Source organism: Buteo buteo, chromosome 8 (assembly GCF_964188355.1).
Source record: "Buteo buteo chromosome 8, bButBut1.hap1.1, whole genome shotgun sequence".
Taxonomy (NCBI): domain Eukaryota; kingdom Metazoa; phylum Chordata; class Aves; order Accipitriformes; family Accipitridae; genus Buteo; species Buteo buteo.
The window spans coordinates 7,549,249-7,572,479 of record NC_134178.1 but is presented as its reverse complement, the minus strand read 5'-3'; the positions used below and the strand labels follow the sequence as shown (position 1 = coordinate 7,572,479).

The 23,231-nt window shown below is 36.2% G+C and overlaps 1 protein-coding gene across 1 annotated transcript in view; it reads left to right on the top strand.

The window, feature by feature from the left end:
- Positions 1-23,231, top strand: part of CFAP47 (cilia and flagella associated protein 47) — a 329,354-nt gene that overhangs the window by 272,536 nt on the left and 33,587 nt on the right. Inside the window, exons 58-60 of the mRNA XM_075033536.1 lie at positions 16,442-16,601; positions 17,229-17,326; positions 20,635-20,796. Coding sequence (XP_074889637.1) covers positions 16,442-16,601; positions 17,229-17,326; positions 20,635-20,796 — 420 coding nt within the window. The remainder of the gene's footprint in view (positions 1-16,441; positions 16,602-17,228; positions 17,327-20,634; positions 20,797-23,231) is intronic.

Below are 23,231 nucleotides of genomic sequence, written 5' to 3'. Positions count from 1 at the left end.
ACAAATCTCCACTTACTTGAGGGAAGGTATTTAACATTGTATTTGTTTTAACCTAGAGAAACAGAGGTATAGGTGTACTAAAGCTTTTCCATACTAAAGCCATGACTGTTTAAAAATAAAACCTAGAGGCCTGAAAGGTAAGCAAATCCTCTTTTCTCATAGTTGTTTGGTGAAGCATTTGGAAAACAATTGTCATACAAAGTCTAAAAGGAGACTTAGAATGCACACTATTCCATGCAACCATCAAGAAGTCCATGAAACTTCCTGATGTGACTTAGTTTCTTTTATCTGTCAATTGGAACTACTAATTTGCTCTTTAAGGTGTGAAATTCAGTCTAGTTAATATATGAGAGGTTTTTGTAACAGACGAACTTACTAAATGCAAATCATGTTTTGTGATTTCCTAGTTTGCCTGCTTGTGTTGTAAGAATGTTAACATTAAATATGCTTGTTTTGTACATTGAAGTGAAAACTATAGTATTGCAACAACTTTAGATGTTGCATTGTCTTTTATCTGATTGCTTCACAAGCACTTTATAAATTAAATAATTTTCTGCTTCGTATAGATATTAAGATAAAACAAAGGTTGTAGCCCATAAAATTTGATATCTATTAATTACAGGTAGCACTGCCTTTTTCACAATGAATACCAATAATGTAAGCTATTCCCTGAGGTCTGCTGCCATTTGTATTACCTCTGCTACATGCAACTATCAGAAACCACAAACTGAATTGCACGCAGTCCTGTTAGAAGCTGTACAGTTCCTTTTTCTAGCCATTGTATACAATTTTCTCTTTTATATTAAATAGGAAAATAAGAAGTTGATTGTTGAAAAGAACTGTTATTCAGACCTGTATGAATAACACATTAAGTTTTCTCCATGCACAAACAAGCAGTTCAGTTTTACCACACACAATAGCGCAAGATCACAGTACAGAATACAACAGCATTTCAGTAGCTGTTGAGGAAATTTTGGATGATCCTTATCTTCCCATCTTGCTTTACATCTCTTCAAGTGTAAAATCACCAACTGTATCCTATTAGTCTTCTCTTCTTACTGATTTGTCCCTTTTCCAAATCAAGAATGATTTTTTATGTTATTTTTGTTTCTTGAATCCACAGGTTTCCTAATTCTCCCAACTCTGAATTAAGTGGAAATGCTATTTTCCCCACTTTTTGGTATCTCTGCCTGTTATTGATTAAAGAAATACTGTGGTTTTTGTTTTTTTTTTCAAACTCCTTGAAGCCTTTTTACTTATAGAGTCCCTTCATTTGGTATGCAATGTTTGTTAGCCTGTGTTGCCTTCTACAGGTGTTCATCTTTGCAATACAGGCATGTTTAAATGATTCAAGATGAGAGTGAGAGATTCAGTGATCCCAAATTATTTAGCTGACCAAAGAGGATTTTGGTGGTCATTCATTTGTTCTACCTCATGAAAAACCAGAATGTTGGTAATGAAGAGTGTTCACTCTCACAGGAAAAGCAGGGACTAAAACCAGGTCAATGTTATTCAGTAGCCAAATACAAAATGAAACATGTTTTTAACAATGAGCTTAATTAACTCTCAGAACAATTCTCAAAGAAATGTGGAGGATTCACCATCACTGGCAAATTTTAAATCAAGCAGATGTGGTTTTTCTAATTAAATTCTCTTGTTCAAGAAGAGTTATTGAGACTGAACCTTGATTTTTCAGATGAGTTCTGAGAAGTCCTGTGTATTTAGGTCAAGTTAGATGATCACAGTGACTGAAATGTTTAGTAGCGAAGAAATGGCAAAAAAAAAATCTCTGCAGAGTTCTGGATAAGTAAACAGTCTTTAAACATGATTGTATTGGTTCAATCAAAAATGGCAAAAAATACTTTGAAATTTCTGAATTAACATTTTCAGAATTTCCTTTATGTTATTTTGCTTATTCTTTTACTACTTCAGGATGAAAACAGGGACAAGAAATCAAGTACCATCAATAGATATGGGCTGTGCAAGCTTTCTTTTCTTTACACATAATCATTGCAATCTGTTGCCTCTAAGGAATCACCATTTTCTTTCAAGTTTTGTGGTCATTAGTCTTTATACAATAGGAAGATATCTAATAATGAAATTAAATTTGGAGATCCAATATTTTCCCTCAGAAAAAGCTATAGATTGCAGGAAAAAATGAACTACTAATTTTTTTTAACATTTTTCTAACCTTTTCTCTAACTCCTTACTGCTCTATATCAGAAAATAACTCTTTTCATTTCTTTTTCCTTTAAGTTGATACCAAATGACAGTTTGTGAAGATCTGTTCACCGTCATCTTTATACACAAGGATTTTTTTCCTCCACCTTTTCTTCAGTTGACACCTATGACAAACAGCCATAGGGAAAAGCTTTTGTCCCTACATTTGTTCAATATTTGACTGCAAATCACGTATGCCTTGAGCTGCTTTAGACACTGTTCTCAACCATATGGAAAAGGAAAATGCCTTAGATTTGAAGGCTGGCTGCTTTTCATTTTGACAGATTTAAAATGGATAATCCTAATTGATTAAGTCACTTCCCTGAAAATTTTCATTCGCAGTTATCTCACAAGTTATTGTCAGTAGAAGCTATAGTTACTGACCTAAAATGTCTCCTTCCTGTTCCAGAAGGGTATTGTTTTCATGTAGTTTTATCCACTACTGTATTTTAACTAAGTTTTAAAAAAGAATCAGCAATGGTTATGTTTTCTTCCTTCCTGAATCAAAAGAAAAATAACTTGTCTTTTACGAAGAACTAAAAATAAGCAGTTTGTGCAAAAATAAGTAAAAGCTAAATTATAGACATTTGTTTTGTATTTCATATGAAAATGTTGATGTTGGTAGTCATCTTGCCTCTTGAGTTGTGGATTACATATGATTTCCATTTCTGGACTCACATGGATGTACAGGATCTGCAGCAGCCACCTCTGTTCAGAAACACTGCAGCTCCTGTTTACCATTGAGTCATCCAAAGCCTGTCTTCTAGGTTAGTAAGATTCAGAATCATCCTGACACTGTCACGTAATTTGGGTCCTTGATCCTTTCCAGAATATCTTAATTCCCACTTTTAGTGACATCTTCTCTCTCTCTACTGGGGCACTTTATTTGATTTTTTTAATCTCCTGCCGCAGCAAGTCTTTCTAGTCCAGTTGATTTCCTACCTGTCTACTTCTAAGCATTTTATCCTGTTCTTCTTGTTCTGGAGGTCCCCAAGCATATCCCTCTGTATTCTTCTCTGCATTTAAGAGGCCATCAGTTCACACGTTTATTGGATTTAGGGAATACTGACTATGATTTGCTCTAAGTTAGGACTACAGAGTTGATTTTAATGTTGTCCACACAACAGGCAGCAACGCACAATCCCCAACCAAGAACTGCTAATTCCCTTTATGGCTGGAAACCCATGCCACATTTCAGCCACCCCTCAGGAAACCAGGAGAACCATAATAAATAACATATTAACCACAGGAATTCAGAGGATAAATATTATGAGACTTCAATGATGTCTTAATAAAATTTAAAGATGAGCTGTATCTATACCTGAGTCTGACAGGTGAGTAGCTCTGTGCCACATTAACTGATCCAACATGTCCCAGGTCTTTGCAGTAGGGTTAAATATTTCTGAACATATATCTAAACTGATATATCCTTACATGGTATAATGACTGAGCAGCAGAGATGTACATAAATAGCATGTGAGACCACACTGACAATAAAAGATGATACTGTGTAGACATGGGAATTTTCAGTTTGAAAAATAAATTATTGTGTAGTTTGAGACCTATGGACCTAAGACAAGTACAGTATGTATGGGTTCTGTCAGAAAGGATTACTTGTTAAAAAAGGAACAATTTGGTGTGAATTACCAGTTTGGCCATAAAAATCCAAAATGCCTCTGAAGTGGAAAGGCACTTGACAGCTCAACATAGTTTCTTGCTAGAGGATATTGCTGATGTTTGTTTCTTTACTTCCTCTGGGAACAAATTACTGTTCTGTGATAGTCTTGATAACCTCTGGAGCAGGTTTTGCATGACAATGATAACAGTCAGAACATAAGATGTATTTTTTAAATTGTAATCCTGGACAAATGATTGCTGGCCTCTGTATGAGGCCGCTGCAGTGAAATCAGTGCTCAGTCCTAAAACGATAATAAAATCCAACAGCAATGACATCCAGGCCATTATTTGACTTCATTTTCTCCTGGACCAAGGAAGTAATCAAAATGACTTGCTAATCAATGTAAAAGAAATGAAAGTTCTTTGTCTTCTCTGAGGGGTTTTCTTTTCTTACATGAAGTTTTATAAATTGAGTCCTGAAACCTTGTTTTCAGAGTTCATTGTTTTTATTTTTTCTTTTTGACTTGCATATGCCACAAGAAACTTCTTGAACTCATAGCTAGCATTAGGAAGAGAAGACTGCTTGGTTTACCTACCAGGTTATCTCTTCCGTTGCTGTTAATGCATCATATGCTATTTCTGTGGAAAGTCCACAATACATCTAAAACCAAATAAGCAAACAGAACTGTTTTGCAGCTGATATTACTTTATATGTGTAGCATATAAAACACAGTAGAACAAAGGTTTTTAAATGTTTATTTTGCTGAGGGAAAGAAACTACTCAAAATTGTGAAACAAAACTTCTATAGAGGGAAGTAACTTGAGGGCAATAGAGGTCTCAAGCCTTGAGGATGTTCTCTGAAGATATCAGCTCCTAGCCAAAACCCAGATACTTCCGTTACATTGCAGCAATTAGTGGCTAACCTTTGAATATTTTACATATAAGGACAAGGACAAAGAAATTCGATCTGCAAAGCCGTGAGTAGGAGAAAGGGACTCACAGTAGGGGGACAACTTTTAGAATAGTTCATGTAAAGACTGAACCCCCAGCTCTAAACCCCTTTGTTCTGCCTAAAGGATTTTGAGTGAAATGCAAATAATCTAGAATTGTCTTTTGTATTTTATTTGCTCTTCTGCTTTGTAGGTAGGAGCTTGACCATATATTTTCATGTAAGCCTGATTTCTCTTATTTTCAGGTTGAATAATAGGTGTAACTGGTATCTTTGGAATGTTTGAATCTAGAGATTATCTGCTGACAAGTTTCAGGGGTTAGCATTGAGGCTGGCATTGCTGCATGTTGGGTTTTAGGATGTTGCATGCAAAATACAGTGGGCAAAAGGGCACATAAGTGGAGCAAAGAAATTCTTGTTTGTTTAATTGGACAGGCTAATAAAAGTTATTGTTAGTCCAGTTACAATAATACTGCCATTCATAGTCAACAACAACACCGAAAAGCCTCTGTTAACATAGTTAAAATTGTTACACAGAAAAATTTTCCTATTATCTACTCTTTTTTTCTGCTGTATCGCTCATCCTTCTGGTGACCCTCTGGATCTTAATCTTGACAGCATCAGTCCTCCTCAGGTGCAGAGCTTGGATGGGGATGTCAGAGAGCTGTCAGTGCCCGCCCCAACTTCTTTGCTTGGAGGGCTAGTAAAGTGTTTGTTCCTCAACAGTTTTAGGATCTGGCTGGATTTATTTTTATGCATTATCTTAACACGATCTGTATAAGTGAACTTTGGTTTTACTGGTTCTCAATTATTCCGTTTTCTATTCTCTGCTTTATCTAAACTGGATTAACAAGATTGTATTCCTGTAGTGACTGTTGTGATTTGTGTTTACAGTTTTGGACGTCTGGTACCATCCTGTGTTTACACTCTTGCAAACTATTTTTTTATTCTAGTATCATAGATAATTCAGTCTGCACAGATGTTTGCTCATCTCTCTATAAACTTAAAATATCCTAAACCAAACCTGACTGCTAAACAATTGCTATCATAAATAAAAGAAGCTAAAACCAACTTATGCCAAATGCCATCTTAAGACAAATGTCAATCAAATCCTTAGACTCTGCCTTGTAAGGCCACTAAAAAGCCTGTTGATAGTAATGGAAAGAAACCATATTTACCAGGCTACAGAAGTGTTCCCTTTAGTAGAAACAATATTCCTACTACGGGAATTATTTAGCTATGAAATACATGTAGCATATTGTGGGTTCTGTCATTCACAGAACTACTGTTTTATGACACAAGTCAAATTAATGGGCAAAAGTTACTTTTCAGGAGGGATTCTTCTTACCAACTTTGTCTATTTTCTTGAGTACTAAGAAACCAAAAAACCAGTATAGAGCTCAATTCTGCCTTTCTACAGAAACCTGTAAACCTCAAATGATGAAGAGTATAATATCAAGACTATGAAAATGCATAACTTGGGAAATATACATATGTGACTCTCAGTGGAGAATAATAGCTAAACTGGCTGTTTCAAAAATTTATAAACTATGTCAAGGAAACAACTTTGGAAAAGACAAAAGTGCTTAGTAATCATTCTATCCCCTGCACTTACAAGGGTCAGTTGGAGAGGTACATATATATGTTTCCTGTTACTGTCTGCTGTATGAAGTGTGATATATTTCCTGGAAACTTGTAACAAACAGTACAATTTTTGGTTGTATATAAAAAGTAGAAGGATATAACAGCACCAGTGTCATTACAGATTTCACAACACTTTGCAGATTTTGATTAAAATCTGCCATAGCTTCAGAACTTGACTGTGCTTTCAGAGATTGGACTAAGAGATACGTATATCCAAGAAAAGTTTAAAATGAAAGTAAAAATATATCTGTCAAAAATAATCAGATATTTGACATATGTCGAAAATTCAATTACACCTGAACTGAAGCACCATGGACTCAAGACATTTTTGTGTGTGTTTGGGTCTAGAAAAAGATTAGTATAAGGGGAAGCTGTCATAGTCTTAATTTACTTGCAAGTACTTTATCTTAGGGTAACATGAACTTTCTTTAAGAAAGAAAGGATAAAGTTTGGTGGTTTTTTTTAGTGGCTGGGCACTAAAAAGAAAGTCACACTTCTTTACAAAGTGTATGGCATTTCTTGTGCAGCCCTTGCATTCTCAAAATATTTGTGTGGTTATTTTCTTGTTTTTGTTAAGATTTTGGGCAGGTTATTAAGTGCCGGCAAACTGTTTTGTTATATACAGAACACAGTTAATTCACTGCTGTAGAGAGGGAGAGAGGTTGAGTGGGCTATGGTTTTCCTGTTAACCACAGTAGGGCATAACATGTAAGATCCTGTTTCTAAAAAATATGACTATCTATCCCTCCACTCACCTCAGCAATCCTGCTCCATCCACACTGTGTTTCTGGTCTTTCTTCATATAATTATTTATCAATTACTCTCTCTTGAGAATATCAGAATTATATTTAAATATGTGAAGAAATAAAATGAAAATTTAGTTAAGGAAGGACCGACTGACCTAATTTAATTGAGTTTTTACTTGTCTATTTTTTAAGGTGTCACAAATAGAATCATTCAGAGAAAAGGTGTATTGATGCATCTTTTAACAGTGCTGATGTAGAAGCGATTTTGCATTTTTTCCTTTGACTTTACAGTATGCCTCCTGGTTTCTGTGACTTTGGATCTAGGACATTACTGTGCTGCAGACCTTTAGATTTTAGATGCCTGGATGACCTCACAAAATCTTATCAACATAAAGTTGTCATCAGGGAAATAAGGATGATAAACAATTTTCAAATGTATAAAATGGTCAAAGGAAGATGGGATAGATCTACTGTCTATCAGATTATTGGAGGGAAAAAAATAGATTTGGAAGGAAAAAGCAAGAGAAACTGTTGGTCTACCATAATGTTTTAGAAAAATTGTTGGACCTCTGCCACATGACTTTCATATAATGCAGTTTGGCCTCCTCCACTCATTCTGCTCTCTTCCATAGCATCATTTTGCAAGTTGTTGTCCATGCCTGTTACCTTTCTGCTGGTCCCTCAGGTGTTTTGTTTGTTTGTTTTTCAAGTCCTATTGCTCACTATTCCCTGTCTTTACAATATTTTTCCTTCTCTGATGTGTGTCTTATGTGTTGTTCTGCACTGCTATTCAACCTTGCTTTCTGGCTGTTCTCATCTCCTGCCATTCAGATGTGTCTTTCCTAATGTGCTGGCCAACTGGATTTCTGTAAAATGAACCCAAAGTCCATCATCACAGCACCTCTGAAGGGAAATCGCAAAGATATCCCATGCTGCCAAGACAAATGCATAAGATAATAGCAGAGATGGAAAATGTAGTTGAATGTGGCCTGTATATGAATGTCAGGCAGCTTTTTCAAATTTAACAGGTCTGTAACACCTACTCAAAGTCAAAGTTGCAGGTACCTGCGCTTCAGAGATAAGAGAGATGTTCTGTAATAAACCAGTTGCGGACGTTATGTAATTTCTGTATTACTGCAGAACATTCTTACACCAAATTTTATAATCAGATGTGATATAGAAGTGATGGAGACTTTGTTCTGAAATATATTAAGCGATAATCTTATATTGGGGGTTAAAAAAATTATTGTCTATTTATCCTCAATAAGAGTGTGATCTTCATGTTATTAAATACATTACATGTATTTTTTAAAGTTTTCTCAGATTTAAAGATCTTAAGTGTAATTTTTCTTGTTTTGGTTATCACCAAAGTGAATTACTATACTTAGAAACGCTTTTTCCTTCAGTGTGCTTAACCCTTGCAAGCTTAGTTGTTACTGCGCTTCAACGATAAATAAACATAATAGGTATTTCTGCCAAAATAATGGTTTTGTTTTTGGCTGCAACTGCACTATAGGCTGTTAGTTAGAGAGAGATAATTTCATAAATGAAAAGAAAACTTTATGCTTGGCCTTTTAGACATGCTTCGTTTAAAAACAAAATAAATTGCATTAAATGAAACAACATATTTTATTACTAAGCCCTGTTCTCAATCCATTTATTTTAATCTAAATAGCAAATGTTTAACTTGTATCCATTATTTTGTACCAGAAAGAAATTCTTCTAAATTAAATCTCTTAATGAAATAAGCCAGGAAGGCTCTGCCAGAAGTATACAAATTGTATTAACACAAGATTCATAAAATGGCAAATAAAACTTATAAACATGCTGTATCTAATACATTTTATTGTGTGCTTATGATAGTGATGATGTGAAGCCTTTCAGTTAAAGACTCAAACATTCATTCCTTTATTTGTGCCATTTATTTCTTAAAGCAACTTCTCAAGTTTTAACTAGTCATTTGTGAAATTGTTTATTAGCATCTGAGCTGCATATTCATGACTTAACTTTTCCAACTAAGGAACTCAGCAACTCAGGGGGGATCTTATCAATGTATAGAAATACCTGAAGGGAGGGGGCAAAAAGGATGGAGTCAGGGTCTTCTCCGAGGTGCCCAGTGACAGGAAACACAGGAATGTCCATCTGAGCATACTTTTTTTATGGTGAGGGTGTCCGAGCATTGGAACAGGTTGCCCAGAGAAGCTGTGGAGTCTCCATCCTTAGAGATATTCAAAAGCTGTCTTGGACACGGTCTGTGGCAAACAGCTCTGGGAGACCCTGCTTGAGCAGGTGGGTTGGACCCCTCGTCTGCCAGTGGCCCCTTCTAACTTCAACCATCCCGTGATTTTGTGAAGGTTTCAGAGGCAGGGGAACACTAACTTTTGGTGGAAGAATACATAATTCAGGAAGCAGAGAGTCCTCCTAGAAACAAAATCATTGTGGACCATCTGTGAAAGGAATCTCTCTTGTTCCCACCTACCTAAATAAACTGTACTGAGGGAAGGAAAATGGTGATGTAAACATTAAAAAGTGTAATGAGATTAATTTAACCTTTAGCATTTTGCATGCTTATTGTATTAGCTCTTTTACTTACTTTATTGTATGTAAGTTGAACTAACTTGAAGTGCATGACATTCCACTTTCTTTGTCCCAGAGAAGATGCAAATAGGAGTTTTACCATAACATATGTGCCCTGAGAAACCATAACTTAGATCAAGTTATACTTCAGTTATGGATTTTGCTCTTCATGTCTGAGAGGACATGAAAGACTAGCAACCAATTATCTTCGTAGTTCATTTCAGATATAGAAAAAAACATTCAGAACTTCACTGATATATGGTTCAAGACACATGACTAACTGACATTTTAGTAATATGTGTGCCCTTCAAACAATCTCGTTGAGGTGGTAAAGTTTGTTTCATATCTTCCTTGGAGATGTTTAGGATGGGAACAATAACATAGCCATTGCCCTTTGTCCTCTCCACGTGGCTCCTTGTGCAGAGCGAGCCTCCATTCTCTTTGTAGATGCCCTTTAAGTACTAGGAAACTCTGATAAGGTTCCCCCTGAGCCTTCTCTTCTCTAGGGTGAAAAGATCGAACTCCTTCAGTCTTTCCTTACAGAGCAGGTTCTCCAGCCCTTTGATCTTCTTTGTGACCCTCCTTTGGACCCCCTCCAGTCTGCCCACATCTTTTTTGAATAGCGGGAACCAGAACTGGACACAGTCCTCCAGGTGCAGCCTGACAAGTGCCGAGCAGAGGGGGACGATCACGTCTCTATCCCTGCTGGTAGTGCCCCTGTGGATGCAGCCCAGGACCTGCTTTGCCTTTGTCGGTGCAGCAGCGCACCGCTGGCTCATGTTCAGCTTCTTCTCCCCCAGGTCCCTCTCAGCAGGGCTGCTCCCCAGCCACATCAACCCCTCGCCTGTACTGGGCTCTGGGGTTCTGTCGTCCCGCGTGGAGGACCTTGCGCTTGTCTTCGTTGAACTTCACACAGTTCTTGCTGGCCCGCTCTTCCAGCCTCTCCAGGTCTCTCTGTGAGCTGGGTCTCCCTTCTGTCTACCTCACCAATTTAGCGTCATCAGCAAACTTGGTGAGAACCTCTGCCTTGGCAGCGTTATATGTAACTAGTTTCCCTGCCCTGTTTAGCAGTGGGACTGTGCTTCTGCTTACTACTTGCATATCTGAAGAACCTTTTCTTGTTGTGCTTGATATTTTTGGCCAATTTCAGTTCTAGCTATGCCTTAGCCTTCCTGACTGCATTTCTGCATGCCCTAGCAAGGTTCTTGTAGTCCTTGATGGGTATTTGGCTGCCTTTCCATAGCTGGTATGCTGCTGCTTAGCCTTTAAGCGCACCCAAAAGCTAATTATTAAGCCAGGGTGAGCTCTTGTTCTGCCTTCTTCCTTTCCCTTTGTAGGAGGTGCACTGTTCTTCATATCACCTGCAATTCATTGAGATAAGTATCTGCATCTGGCTTAGAAAACAAGAACATATTTTATATGTATTCTTAAAAGCATAAACAGGACAAAGCATAGTGGTCTGTCATGATCACAGAACTGTTTAGGTGGTAAGGAACCTCTTGAGATCATCTTGTGCATCCAACTTCTCCCTTGTTCAAGCAGGGTCATCTAAAGCAGGTTGTCCTGGACCACGTCCAGTCAATTTTTGAATATCTCCACAGATGGAGGCTGTTGGCTGTTGTGTGATGGTTGTCAATTCAGAAAATTTTATTCATATTTACTCATTGAGACTGACTGATTATATTACTGATGCAGCAAAAGTAGCACAGACTGCTACATTCTCACAGGTTGTTAATTAGAACCCATAACAAGGGATTGTGATCATGTTTTACTGAAAGGGAATCAAAAATTCAAGCAGCCTCACTGGAAGCACTAAAAAAAAAAAGAAAAAGATGCAAACAAAAATGAACCCACCCTTAATAACAGTTGAGGCAGAAATGCTGTCCTTTATTAAACTCTTGGAATTTAACACTGAACCACTTTTGGAAGAGCTGCTATAAAAAATCTTAGCCTTCGTATGTAAGCCAGGCTTTTATCTTTTCTAGCAGGTGAAAATAAATGAAGAATACCTAGGTCTGACTTTTATTATGTATTTCAGATACTTACTGGAGTGCTGGCAATATCTCATTCTTTACTGCCTGGTGTCAGTCCTCCTTTTCTGGATGAGTTCCTTGAGAAAGAATTAACAATCCTTCCCCAGCAGCAGCTGCTGTCTGTGAATATTTTGGAGGTTACCCTTTCCAAATTCTGAGGATAATGGTAGAAACCAGACCTGGTTATACTGGGTTGACATTTATATGGCCAGTGTTAATTTTAGCAGGGCTGTCTGTGGTTTTAACTGGAATAATTATATACTAATAATTTTAATGGAGAAACTATAAAGAAAAAAACCCAACAAACAAAAGTGTCCGCTCTTAAATGATTCCCCATCAGACTTCAACATCAGACTTCAAGGCATAGTGAGCTCTGCCTCATCTCTGTTTTTCAACTAGAGGAATCGGAACCGAGTGCCATTCTTCTGGGTACTATCAATGGGAGGCGTTTTCAGATGCTACAGAATTAAGCACAATGCATCGAGGAGATAGTCCTTTCAACATTTAGAAAATCTGCCATCAAAGCACCTTACTAATATGAAAAATACATGGCTTTAAGATAAAGTTAGATGAGAGGATGATGATTCTTTTCAAAGGCATTACAGGATATTTTGCTTATTGCCATCACAACTTTATCACTGTGGCAGTGCCTGGGATGCTTGCTCTTAAACATTTTCCTAAGCTACTGTAGAGGCAACAAATGCATTTTTACCCGTCTGTATTCCTTCCAAGTAACATCCCAGCCATGGGGATCCACTGCTTCATTACTTTAATTAATTTTAGCTCTCACAGTGCTACACTTTCTAGGGCTGACACAGAAATTACATAGAACTCACCCACAGTGCAGTGCCCCACAGAAGTGAAGCGGGGAATTTGCAATACACTCATTTTGATTTAATGATCTAATTCAGTTCTGAGTTCTAGGCTCAAGTGTCCGAGGATGCAGTGCCCAAGGAATTTTTTACAGAAGCAGTGTTCTCCACCAGCCTTTGGAGAGGCTTGAGGCAAGGCTTAAAACCAGGTTCCCTAACAGAAATGCGGGAGGACACAGATCTCTGCAAGCTTCTCTGTAAGGCAGTTGACTCTAATTGCAGCCGTTGGTTTGAGTCAGATGGCTTCAGTCTTTTAAAGGGTCAGCTGAGCTTACTCTGCTGTCGCTGTTTCCTAATGACCTGTAGGACAGTGAAAGAGAAGTAAGGTATTATCAAAATCTGGCCCAAAGCTTTTTATCGAATGTGATGCAGCTCTATTCCGAAAAGAGCCTCATTATGGATTTCTTATGAAGAATTTGTGGTTATTCATTGCAGTAGAAATACTTACATAAAGATAAGGGATCGGCTGTTGGTGTCAGTTCTTGGTCTCCCTAGCAGAGTATTTGAGGTCCACAGGCAAATAGCAGCAACTTGGTTGGTAATGCTGATTTGTATTAAAGTTGTCCACATAGATATTGTCTGTTGTGCCAGTGGTTACTGGACCACATTCTCTAAATGGGAAGAAGGAAAGAGAAGCATGAAGCAATGTGTGATTTTTGCGTTTATGCCTACTTCATCTATCTTATTAAGTAGGCAAAATCATAAGGAAATAAATCTGTACTAGCAGTTAATGATCAGTTGGTTAGTTGACAGCTGCAGGCAAGCCCATTGATATAAAAATTACTGTCATTATGAACAGCTTCTACTAAGAAGATTTTTTTATTAAAAATATGAATACATTCTGTTTCGACAGCAATATTATAAAATTTGTCTTTTCATGATCTTTAATAACCAATTTTCTGCCAGAATGACCCAGAATGCTGTCATATGGGTTCTGTATTAAAATTTATTTAAAAACCCAGGGAGCTATGCCCTGTAACAGGCATAATTAAGCTGCAGTTCAAACAGTATATTCAATGCACATGTAGTATAACTAAGTACTAGTTTACAGTCTGTTCTATTTGTCATAGGTTAAAAGAGTTGCAAATGAAACTCATGGATGTGTCGTAACGGCGTTACAAAGTGCCTACATACTGTTGTTGATTACACTATATTGGTATGTTATGTATTTGGATTCGAGGCAACCTAACTGCAAATACATCCTGAAGAATACACTTCTAATTTAAAGATATTGCAGGCCTCTGCCTTAGCAACACCAGAGTAGCCCCAAAGTGGGCAAATCACAGTAGAGAGCTGTCTCTTCTCTGACAGAGGGAGAATAAATAGTGCAGCAGTGCTGGAGCTGACTTCTGTTCCGGGGGATGGATCCTAGTTCAGATGTTTTATGAAGTATGGCAACAATGTGTGTGGTCAGCTTATTTATTTCAGATACTGGATTAAAAAACTAGTTGCTATTTTTTTAAAGGTTTTCAAAAACCCTTTGACCACCTTACTGCCAACAATATGTGTATATATATTGCATATTTTTTAAATCTTGGATATGTACTTGATAGATAATGCATCGAATAGGGAATATACGGTCTAAAGAAAAATCTTAAATCTTTATTAAAAGAATAAATAGGGTTTATTTTTTCATCTAGATAATAACATTTTTAATGGATTTTTAATGAGGATATTTTCAAGCTATTTCAAGATACAAGACTTTTCAAGTAATTATTTCAAAACCAAATTGCTCATGCCATGATGGACTTCTACAAATACACAAAAATTAAGCAATTACGAGTGCAAAGCAGTTGGTTAATTTCCATAACTACTACATGATAAGCCTCTCACATACAGAAATCCAGATATATTTAGGTAAGAATTCCCTACTGTTTGTAGCATCCATAATAATATGCGGCACTGGTCTATATTTGAGGTCTTGAGGCTTTGTTACTGAAAGAGGCAGAAATCCTGCGGACAGTGGTTTGTCTTTAAATAATCCCAACATTCCTAATTTAAGATTGACTTTCCAACCTTAATTTGGTTAGTTTATTTTAATTTAGGAATGTTTCTAGCTAAAAGCTTTACAGCTACAGAACCACATCGACTCCAGTGTGGTTATATACTAGAGGAAGTACATACATAACACAGTACAAGATAATTCTTCATAAAGTTAATCAGTCTGGACAGGGCAATTTATTAATTTAAATATGCTGTTAATCTATGCAAGCTACTTTGGATATCTTTATTCAAGGTTGCTGTTTGTGTTGAAGGAATAAATGATAGCAACAACAGATTGATAGGTAGCAATAGAAGTTGCAATGTCCAGTTGACTTTATAATTAAATGCTAGCAGAGGATTGGTGCAGATGAGGAGCCCTGACTTTTGTTCTGCGTTTTGGTGAGCTGTCTTTCAAACCCTTCTCTCCCACCCTGCTGTGATTTACCTTTGTTGCTTCTGGGCATCCCTGTCTGTCATTATTTTACTGTGTCTCCCTACATGTCCACCTTCATTCCCAAACTTCCACGTGTCCACCTCTTTTTCGTATTTTGTCCTTCCTAAGACCGCATTACAATTTTCCTATCACGCACTCTGCTGCAGCTCTCAGCATTGAGGTCTTCATCCTCAAGCCACTTAGGCTGTAGGAAGGTGAGCATTTGGAGCACAGGAGAAAGTTTCCTTGCTGACATTTTTTGAGCACACAGCAGCCTGTGGTTATCAGAAGCAGCAGTCACAGGGAGAGTGCTGCTTGTCCCATGCATACTAACTTGAGCAGATTCAGTCACTCTCGGGGAACGACGCTCATAGACCTGTATTAGCATGTATGCGTTGTAGCAGGCACGAAAAATCATCACAAAAATGGATGCAAAGCTTAGTGTAGAAGTAGTTATTCATAACTAAGAGGTTTTTCTGCAGATAGAATTAAAGCTGAAACCCTAACCCCAAGATGTCAGTTCCACCAAATTTCAAGAATTCTTTTCAAAGCACAGAGCTTGACAGTGAAAAGACTGTATGATTTACTTGTTCTACTTTGTGTAATTTTTCTATAATTTTATTTCTGAAATAGCTGGAACACACCCTGAGGTAGATGTTCTGATACTTGGCAGACTGGCAAGTCATTGGAAAAAGGTCCTTAAAAATGGAATGTATCAGGCCACCTTCATTACAGACAACACAGGGTTTTGTTTTTTTTAAAACAGCAAAATCAATCAGATGAAAAATTGTACAAAAAAGGCATGGCTTGTATAATAATAATGTGGATTCAAATATATTTCACTTATGTCTTGAACATGAACAATTGCTTTTGGATGGGTCTTTTTAATGCAGTGTTACTTTTTTACATTGCAAGCCACAGATGCTCAAAAAACATGACTTGGGCCCTAGAAAATCATGGGATTGACTTACAGATATTACATGTGATCTTTGAATATTAAATGTGGGACATCCATTTAATTGTGCTTGTTTTGTTTTGAGCCTTCACAGTCTCCCCGGGTCTCATTTCAAAGTTTTATCAGTAAGTAGAAGTCTAAAATAATACTTTATGTAAACTCCTCTATTCAGGACATTGAATCACAAAGTACCTTATTACAGGAAGACAGGCCACAAATGCTACTATAAGATGAGATTTGGCTGCAGCAAGAGCAGGGTAAAATGAAATTTGTTATCACAGGGTGCATGGTATACTATGATAAAATGTTAAATAGTGTATCAAAAAGAAAAAAAAAGAAATATATGAGTAAAATGATAAAAATAATTTTCAAAACTTTCAAAATAGCATAACGATCTGTTCTATCTTCCAGGAATCCGATTAGCTACAAAAGAAAAAATGGACATCCCAGTGCTATTCATGCCGGATACAATGAAAATGTATGAGGCTGTGGTGGTAATTCATGTAATGAGGGAAAATGGTGAAAACTGGCCTTATGAGGATTCTGCTGAATTAAATAAAGACTTAAAGAGGTAATTTATTCTAATAGGAAAAGAAAAAGTAGTTGAGGATACTCAATCCTATCATCATATTCCCCTTCGGCTATTCATGTGTAGCTCCCAAGGGCAATCAAGTGTCTGATTTTGAGGGCAATCGGTATCCAACAAAAGCTTTTAATGTACCCTGCAAAGTATGCTGAGTTAGGGTAAGACTTTTATCTGGTTTAATACTTACCTTTTCTAACTTTAAATAAAGAAAATGTAAAGTACTAGCTGCCTGTGCAGTTATGGATATTGAGCAAATGAAAGCTCTTAAATGCCTCTAATTTTTCAGTATGTTTGCGCTAATAATGATTCTCCTGTGGGTATGTTTATGTAATGCATAAGCTACATAAACTTTGTTTCAGTGTAGACATGACATCAGAGAGAGTATGTTAGGCTAAATGTTCTCATATCCTGACAGAATAATATTCGAAGATGCTAAAGTGGATATAAGTTATTGCTGTTCTGATTTGGCTGGATCTTATTTCATATTTTTCTTCGATATGATTAGCATTACAGAGTCTCACCTCTCCAACAACTCTTAAGTCTAGATTACTTTGGAAAAAAAGTTCTCAGCAGTCTATCATAACGATACTCTTCACTTACTTATTTTCCAAGCAGTCTTACTGTAGCAGAGAATGGGGGAATTCAGGGAATACTCTGGATCTACCCAGTTCATGGAATACCTGAAGCACCACCACAGAAATTAGTTCCAGGTAGGTAATAATTTAAAAAACCTCGAACAATAAATTTAAGAAAATTAAGTAGTTATGTGTGTTTTCTCCTGCTTGATCACAAGCATTTGCAGCAGTATTTTGCTACACCTTATAAAAAGATAAAATCACATATTAAAAATAAAATCTCCTTTCCCAACCTACGAAGCAAATCTAGATCTATTATTTTGTTCTCACTGTGAATAAAAGGAGCCAGGAGCAGCTGAAAATGTCAAGGCTTGTGCCCTTCAGTGTCCCAGTTAATGCTGAGTTAGAAAACTGAAGGTAAGGCAAACAAAAGACTGACACAAGGGTAGATTTCTGCTTGCATACCCAGAACACCCTTCTGGAGAGTTTACAGGGTGCAAAATATTGGAGTAGATATCTGCTGTTTCTCTCAGCCTTGAATTTCCTTCCTTAATCAAAACCAGAATACAGAGTAGTGTGAATAGCAGTAAGTTTGCCACTTGCTCCTGAGAGGTAAACTTGCATTAAAAGATGACTGATATTCGTAGGGGTTTTGTTGTTGTTTATTTTTGGGATAGTAAATATTTATAGATTTGATGAACCTATTTTTGAAAGGTGTGATAGAATCCCAGAATTGTGAAACAGAAGTTGTAAACAGCTTTTTAAATCTATAACCTTGATGAAACTACAGCTCAAGGTGTAGATGAGGGACAATTTTACACCGACTTGTCTTTTCATCTTGTCTTTTGATGAGTGAATGTAATACCTTTCTACACTAAATAGACTAAGGTACAGGAACAACTTCTGGAAAACTATAGTAATAGATATTTTTACTGTCATTAATTTAATTTGCTTAAGGACCCTTTCCTTGCAGACAAATGCCAATGATGTGGTATTAATTAGAGCTTTCATCTCCTTAATTTCCACTTTAATACCTTAAGGAATGAAGCAGAGTATTATCACGCAGTCAAGTGTTGCCCAAAATGATGGTTTTAATGAGTCTCATTAGCATTAAAACTATGTATATTGATGTGAATATTTGTTATGTTATTTAAAACTGTTATGTAATTCACTGGCAGACTTTGAGATCAATCTCCCTTTTATTGGGCTGTTGTTTTCATTAGGTATAGAAGTTATGAATTAAAACTGTTAGCCTTCATAAATTGCTTAAGTGACATCACATCTGTATATAATCAGAAATTTAAGTAAAACTAAACTGTAGAATACTTCTAACGGTGTTATCCCCTAGTTTATGTTCAGTGAATGTTTGTAATGCATACAAGGAGCATTGCATGCATTTTGAAGATGTATCTCTTTTTGGCCATACCATGTTATGTTGGGCTAATTTTTTTTTCTAAGGAAATACTAGGCCTTTCATTGAAAAATGACCTGGAAAACTAAAATGCCTATTTGTAAGTGTATTTATGAAACAGATTCCATTCCTGCCTTGATTCTGAAAGCCTATTTTCAGTTATAAATGGACTTTTTAAAAATCCCTCTTGTAAGATATGAATCCAAACCAGGTGATTTACAAGAAGCCTACTTTGTTTTTAAATCATTGCTTTTAATAATGATCGAAATAGTATTGTCATTTCTTTTAATACAGACATTTGTTAAAATTGCCTGGAGGCTACAAGCTGTTATGTCAAAAACCAAAGCTGCTTTGCTAGTATATTAGACAGTTCATCTTTTGTGTCATTCTCATTTGCATGTTAATATACTTAAACTTCTAGAAGTCACTCGGCTTAGTATCTCATGAGACCAATTAAAATGATCAGTGGCCACAATCCATGTAGTACATGTTAAGTCGATTACAACTTGGCTATCTTATAAAAGTGATTACAAATGGAGAATCATCTGGAATATTTTTTTAATTCTTGTAGAGTCAAGGCAGCATACAATAATTTAGATTGGAAGGCACCACCAGAGGTCATCTAAGCCAACCCCCTGCTCAAAGCCAGGTCTAATTAGATCAGGTTGCTCAGGGACTTGCCAAGTGAAATCCCACACAGATCTGATTTTCATCCATAAATATTACTTAACCATTTAGGAAAAAGAAAATGTAGAATCATTTCTGGTCGTAAGATGAGCTGCGGAATAGAAAATGGTGTGGACACAACATGTGCACACCATAATCTGAAATACTTGGTAAACTGATGTAATACAGACAATGTAATTTATTCTTAAATATAAGGCCATGCATCTCAGAAAAAAAAGATGTTTGCTTAGAATAGAGCTATAGGAATTATTTAAGACCTGTTAAACAGTAAAAGGCCACAGAAAAAAGGTTCATTTTTTTTTTAGACGAAGGACATTACTTGAATGTGGTGTGCAATTACCTATTTTCCAAAATAATGATAGTGAATCTAGCTCCAGAAGTGAAAGCTGAAGTTAACATGGTATAGATGTAAGCGTTTCATTGCTCTTTTTAAAAATATTTTACATAATTACTTACCAGGATATGGTTCTAAATTATTTATCATTAAATCTTGATATTAAGTTCACAGTTAATTTTTAATCGTTGGGTATAATTCTGTCGAAAATGATATTAAGACCTTGAAACTGAGAAGTACGTAATCAGCTCTTCTTTTTCATGTTGATTTCTGTAACTCTATAAAATTCTAAGTCTTTTCTTTGGGAAAACATATTTTTCTTTCAATTCTTGCATCCAATTTTCTCCTCTTTCTGTGCCAATAATTATTGAAAGAACCATAAAAAATAACTATTGAAGTAAGCTTTATGAAATCTAGTGTATAAGCTAAAACCCTTTTCACCTTGTAGTGAAAAAAGACATATTTTAGAAGCAGTAAACTAAAATCACTTACTGATTCGAAAAAGCTCTGTCATGCTTCAAAGAGAAATTCATGTCAGAATGCTTTTTATTCTGGCATAGTTCTATAAAAGCTGAAGTTTGAACAACAGTATTCTTAAATTAAGAAATCAAAGAGTAACTTAATATTCTTTCATTTAACTTTTAAATTCTTTCATTTCTTTGTTGTCCTTTCAGTCTTCTTTTCTCATTGGCATATGTCAAACTATGCCATAAATTGTATTTGCAGATGAACTAAAAGGAAGATACATTTCATGATTACAAAAAAGGGAGAAATTTGGAAGTGCTGTTGTGAACTAAATGTAGGAACAGATTTTCATTTGCTTAGCAGTCTTTTCTACTACTTCACCTCAACAGAACAATAGAAACTGTGGGTTAGGGAAAAGCTTCTAGTTGTCTTGGTCTTTATTGGAATTCTGTCATTCTCTAAGCACATTTGACTTCTATGTTTAATTATTTTGTTAAAATCAAGATGCTGACGCTTGACAAATAATAGGTTCTTGCTTTTCTGTAGCTGTGGTACGCTGTCGAGCCAGGCAGAGAGTAGAAAGAAGAGTAGAAGTGCTACTGACTGGTGTAGTTCCTGGTGCAACTGCTATGCCTGCAGCGAGAAATTCTGCCACGGTCAACACAAATAAGCCAGCCAACATCCAAGAAGAAGTTCAAGTCACTGACGGTAAGAATAAATAGCTTGGATATCATGCTATTTTAGGAACATTGCAAATAAGATAAGTGCTTCACCAAACGTAGCTCTGCCATGACAACAGATGAGGTTTAGACAAATCCTTCTCTCAGTCCATATTTCTACCCCATTGCAAATATGGGACATTCGTATAACAGTATGTCTGCAGTTATAGGCACCTTTGAACCTGAACCTTTCTTTTTCTGTCTTGGATGGGAGGCTTGCACACATACCCTCTCTCCTTTAAAAACGAATAGCCTCCACAAAGTCTAAAGTTAGCAAAAATATGTCTGTGTAAGCATTGCAAGGAAATATTTATCTGTAGGTTGTCCCTATTTGTAAGATGCATTCCCACCAGCAGGCCAATATCTGCAGCAAAATGGATTGAAGAAGGAGGCCTTGTTTGAAAGAAGCAATAAAGCTTTGTGAAAAGAAAGCTTCCACTTACTGTTAATCAGCAGAGGACACAGTGAAAATCAATTTCTTCAGAGATACACCAGCTTTTCATATTGCATCTCTCTGAAACAGAATGGCACAATATATAAGTAGTAAGGAAAGAATGCTTGTTGCTGCTGTATGCTCAGTGTTTCTGTTAATAGATGTGTGTTAACAGTCATACTCACTACAACAAATTATGCATTCTTTCATTTTACCTTCATCAATTATTGCACCTTTGAAGCTTAACCTATATTTCTTTTTGGGTTCAAAGTCATCCTACTTTTTTAGAAAAATGTTATTTAAAAACCATGACACACAACATGAGATGTCCTAATGTGTGTTTAACATAGCTGTAAATGAGGGGAAGGGATCTCACCCATGCTCCAACTTTGTTAAGAGTGTAATACATTGTATGGTGGCAAAAGCTGAGTCTGCAGAAGTTGCTATGATTGCAATCTATTAGGCAATCAGTTTGAGAGGCAGGCAAACTTGGCTTTTGTGTCTCATTTATGGCATTTAGAATCTGGCCCAGTAGAGGCTTTGTTACAGAAACTCTCCTGCCAAAGAACTGTGAAAAACTGAAAAGCTGTAAAAGGTAAATCCAAATGCATTATGTCCTTCCTATAAGAATGATTTTCATGCAAATATGTCCTCACCCTGCACACTGAGCAATGTGGTCTCATATCAGCAATCACTGTCCGGATCTTTAAACAGATTTTTTTTTTTCCCAATACTTTTAAAACAGTTGGGGAATTGAAGTTGAACTGTTAATAAGAGCTTGCACAGCATATACTTACTGAATACTTAATATTTGTAATTACTTAGTTAAACTTTATATTTGCTCATATTGCAGTGTCAAAGATAACTTATCATTTGGGCATATTATTATCTTATATTCCCATATTACAAAGTGATAGTGATCAGTCTAGCAAAATAAAAACATGTGAAGTTCTCAACATATGTTCTTGCCTCTTTGGAGAACTGTAAATATTATTATTTAACGTTATTCAGCCTTGTGAGAACTGCTGTGTATCAAAATACATGGTACTTTTTTTTACTGTAGTGTAGCAGGCTTAGCTCTTTATTGACTTGTCACATATGAGTAGGCTACCTTAAATATATCTTAAACATACCTGAGGTATTTCCCTCCACCATGGTGGCATCTGAATTGACAAGAATAACATGCATTGAGCGAGTTGAGGCAGCATTTTGAAAGACTTGCAGATTCATGATGTGTAGTGCTTGTTTTATTCATAGGAATAATATTTCATATTAACGCTGGCTTCTGCACATGCTGCAAGACATTGATTTGGGACATTGCATCTTTTCAAGCAAGAAGTCTGGTAATGAAATGCTTTACATCATAGGTAGTAAGATCATTTATAACTCTGATGCTTTTCATGGTTTTCAATGACATTATAATGTCATTATTGCTAGATGAATTTGATGCCTGTTAGGAATCAAATTTAATGGTACTATCTCAGCTTTCTGCAGTCTACTAGTAATAATGTAAATAAAAGCGTAAACCTCTAAGATAACAGCCTGGCAAGCTGTTTTTCATTTTTTCTCTTCTGAAAGAGTGATTCATCAGAGTGTATGTGTGATGTGCAGAAAGCAGTTTTTATATCCAGAGATAGATGATGATAATTACTGGCAGATCAGATTTAAACAGCTACTACTGTGCTTCAGTATTTAAATTATTTGGACAAGTATAAATTCTTGGGAAGTGAAAAATCTTTAAGCATGTCTTTTACATTAAAAGAATTCAATTTCATCCAATCCAGAAGATACCATCTGAAACAGAAAATTATTATAACTTCTTAAGAAAGAGGGGACAATGTAAATACTGTCTAGCTAAAGTTGCATAGTTTGTTGTTCAGAAATCAGCAAAGTTCCAGAGATCAAATAATTAAAGCTTAGTGTTTTAGATGCAGCAACTATATGGCCCTTTAAAAAATATTTTTCAGTTGTTTTAAATGTATATTTTAATC